This window comes from Dermacentor albipictus, chromosome 5, assembly GCF_038994185.2.
Source record: "Dermacentor albipictus isolate Rhodes 1998 colony chromosome 5, USDA_Dalb.pri_finalv2, whole genome shotgun sequence".
Taxonomy (NCBI): domain Eukaryota; kingdom Metazoa; phylum Arthropoda; class Arachnida; order Ixodida; family Ixodidae; genus Dermacentor; species Dermacentor albipictus.
The window spans coordinates 146,413,950-146,417,586 of record NC_091825.1 but is presented as its reverse complement, the minus strand read 5'-3'; the positions used below and the strand labels follow the sequence as shown (position 1 = coordinate 146,417,586).

The 3,637-nt window shown below is 55.6% G+C and overlaps 1 protein-coding gene across 1 annotated transcript; it reads right to left on the bottom strand.

Annotated features, from left to right (window-relative positions):
- Positions 1-812: 812 nt before the first annotated feature.
- LOC135906250 (frizzled-10-like) lies at positions 813-3,050 on the bottom strand. The gene has a single exon (XM_065437552.2). It carries the CDS (start codon positions 2,842-2,844, stop codon positions 979-981), a length of 1,866 nt encoding a protein of 621 aa, XP_065293624.1. The 5' UTR covers positions 2,845-3,050; the 3' UTR covers positions 813-978.
- Between the last annotated feature and the right edge of the window lie 587 nt (positions 3,051-3,637).

Here is a 3,637-nt window from a genome sequence, read left to right as displayed (position 1 = left end):
CAAGCACCAGAAGGGCTTGCCTACACTTATCTAGTCGACCGTTATGGTATACGCACATTCTGCAGTCATTATGCTCCTTTGCTGCCAAACGTGGTTTTAATGGGTGGTTTCACTTCAAGTCGCGGTGGGCTGACGTACAAGTTTCGGTGTCACGCGCCCAGGATATATTTCGGGCGAGAAACATGACACAGCTTGAGAAGTGCCAGTGTCACGCCGAATGAACTCGAAGCGTCTTCCAGGCGGTTGGGCGTGGCATAAGCTGGAAAAGCATACCCTCATCATTTAGGAGATGTGTCCGACTGCCTTTACTGACAACGTTGACACTGGCTCATTGATGGAAAACCTCTATTGATCTAAATAACTATTTTAGATTGAGATTCTTGTGAGCATCTTGTTATTGAGTCAACTTTAGTTTACTGCAGTTTCTTCCCCACTGTTGCGATTTGACGAGTGCGTTTTGTTTTCTATGCACGCTGCAATGGCGTGTAGATTAAATGGCATTAAGTACGTTGGTTGACAGACACGTTGATGGCAGATAAGTACTAATGCTACGAAGTCGCAGTGCAAGACGTGAAAACGTAAACGCATCTCAAGAGCTGGAATGCAGATACAAAAACGTATGACACAACCTTGTCAACAACGCAAAAACAAACCTCGACGGCTTTCCTTGATGGCTTGCAGATGTATAGTGACAACCATAAGCTCATGCAAAGGCTTTCCAACAGTCACATTAGTTGTAATGAAGCCTGCAAACTCTGTGAATCACTATGTATCTGTGCGGGTACGAATAATTATCGGAAGCAGAACTATGATCAGTCAGAAAAATAAATATTATTCAATTCTCATTCATTTACACACCATTGATGTGCTCGCAACTCTCACACGCAAATTTCTATGTACAGGGGACAAGTTCTGCATATGTACAAGTCTTATGTCACTGTTCTGCATATGTACAGACGGAGGGTCACTGGGTCACATTCACACCATTGTCACATGAGTCAGCGCTTTTCTGTGCGAGTGGCTCTTAGTCCTTCCCACAGAAGATGTGTTCAGCGGGTGGAACTGGTGGTGATGCTGCGGCGTCGGCAAGCTGGCCGGCAGCGGAGGCTTGGTGTACTGCACCCTGCTGCCGCGAGACGCGCGGCGACCGAATCGCGACCCGCACAGCTTGCCCCACGCTGTCCACGTCTTGTTGCTCCAGATCCACACGCCCGTGGTGATGCCCACGAGGAGCGACATGAAGATCTTGAGCATGAAGACCTCTTCCAGCGGAATGCTGTCCTGCAGCCTGCAGGGCGCCGAGGCGTCGCCCCGCTTGGCGAGACATTCGACGACGTTGGCCGTCGCGCGGGCCTTCCACGCCGGCATCTGGTGGTACTCGTACAGCAGGCACGCCAGCAGCGTCAGCGCGGGCACCGTCGACAGCACGGAGAAGAGCCCGATGCGAACCATGAGCCGCTCGAGCTTACTGGTGTTGCGGCCCCCTTCCTTCATGAGCCGGCGTATCCTGAGCAGCGACACGAAGCCCAGCAGGATGAGCAGGCCGCCCAGGCTGAGCACGAACCCCAGGGGCGCGATGACGAAGCTGAGCAGCGCGTCGCGGCTCTGGTTGCCCACGAAGCACAGGCCGGTCAGCTCGTCGCCGTCCACGTGGCGCAGCGCCAGGACGACAATGCTGAGCACTCCCGGAACGGCCCAGCACATGAGGTGGAAGTAGCTCGCCAGCGACTCGATGGCCTCGTGGCCCCACTGCTTGCCCGCGGCCAGGTACCAGGAAAGCGTGAGCACGAGCCACCAGAAGGCCGCGGCCATGCCGAAGTAGTAGAGGAGCAGGAAAACCACGATGCAGCCCCAGCGGTCGATGCCTTCGACGATGAGGTGAGACTCGACGCCTTCCGACTTGTTGCACGAGACTAACTCGGAGCCGGCGAAGATGCGGAATAGGTAGGCGATGCTGCTGAAGCAGCAGCATAGGCTCAGGAATATGATGGGGCGCTCGGGGTAGCGGAATCGCGTCGGGTTGATCCAGAAGGTGGACACGGTGAAGATGGTCGCCATGAAGCACACGGCGGCCCAGATGCCCATCCAGATCTCGGCGAAGTTCTTGTCGTTACGAGTGAAAAGAAAGTCCGAGCCACAACGCGGAATGCACCGGTCTACGTTTCGGCCCGGCAGGTCAACCATCGTTTCGGGGCAATTCTTGGAGGAACGACCTCCAGCTGATGCCTCAGTGGAGAAGGTGTCGAAGAAGCGCCCATTCTGAAACTTCTTGAGTGGCGGAAAAGCGTGAGGCAACGGCAAGTTCAGCAGCTTGCTGTGCGGGGACAGTTTGCTGGGCTCTGGTTTCTCAAGCAGATATTTGGAGTAGCGCTCGTCGGCACCGGGCGGGAATTCCATGCACAAGCCGTTCTTTTCAGGCACAGGAAGTCTGCTGCAGTTTAGTGCCTGAGGCCAGTTGAAGTTGAACTGCGCCAGCAGGGGCAGGCACTTGGACTTTACTTCTTCGCAGATGGACTGACAAGACGGTATCGGCGTGTCCACCTGCTCCGTGCACATCGGAGCGTAGAGGGAGCACAGGAAGAACTTGAGATGCTTGGAGCAGCCGATTTCGACGAGTGGCACAAACTCATGCACCTGTATGGCCGCCTGGCTCTGATCCGTGTGTCCCATGAGATTTGGCATGCGCGTCAAGTTGTACGGCATGTCCTGGCACATGGGAATGGTGATGCGCTCACATTTGCTGCGCCGTCCCTGGTCGAACTGCATGCGCTGGGCGTCCGCCGCGGTGTAGACGAACAACACGAGCAGCGCGAGCAACAGTCGCCGGGGCCTCCGGGTCATCATGCCTGAAACACACTCGACCCGCGGTAAACTCGCGCACACTTGGAGCCACGGATGAGGAGACGTCAGCAACGTTCCGTCAAGTGCTGCAGCCGAGCTGGCATGTCGCGTACGAGCGCGAGTGTGTAATCCGTGCGGAGCGCGATCTGCGAATGAGCATCCTGCGGTGAGCGCCGCACTTGAAGTAAGCAACCGGCACGGCTGAGCCGTAGCCGGCAGCGGAGGAGTTGGAGATGTAGTCCGTGAATAGACGTGCGCGTCTCGTTCCGCGATTCTTTTCTCGACCCCTTGAACGTCGCAGCGACTCACTCTGTACAAAGTTTATAAATATTATTTATCACACAATACGCAAATCGAGTCGAATGTGTTGAATTCAAGCCGTATTTGTGCCGCAAACAATCAGCCGGCATTAGAATTATTTTCTATCTCGGACGCTCGATGTCAAGAGAGCGGTGCGGCGGTGCAGTTGCTGCGTGCGGGGCTGACGCTTTTGAAGTTCGCCGCCAGTGCCGGGAGCACGCCGCCGCTTCCTCGGAGATGGGAGGGGAGAGAAAGAGAAGAGGGGGGGGGGGGGCTTTTCGGCATTTGTTTACGTTATTTTTTTTCGTCCGTCGGGAGGATGTAAGGCCGGCACGAAACGAAGCTTACAAAGCAGGACCCGCGAGTCGGGCTGCGGTGGAGAGGAGGGAGCGCGTGTTATTTCGTCTTCCCTTGGCGGGTTGTAATTAGCCGGCCTGCCATGGGTACCTGCTAGAGAGCAGCCGGCTTGGGGTGCCGTGGACGTTAAGAGCAGAAG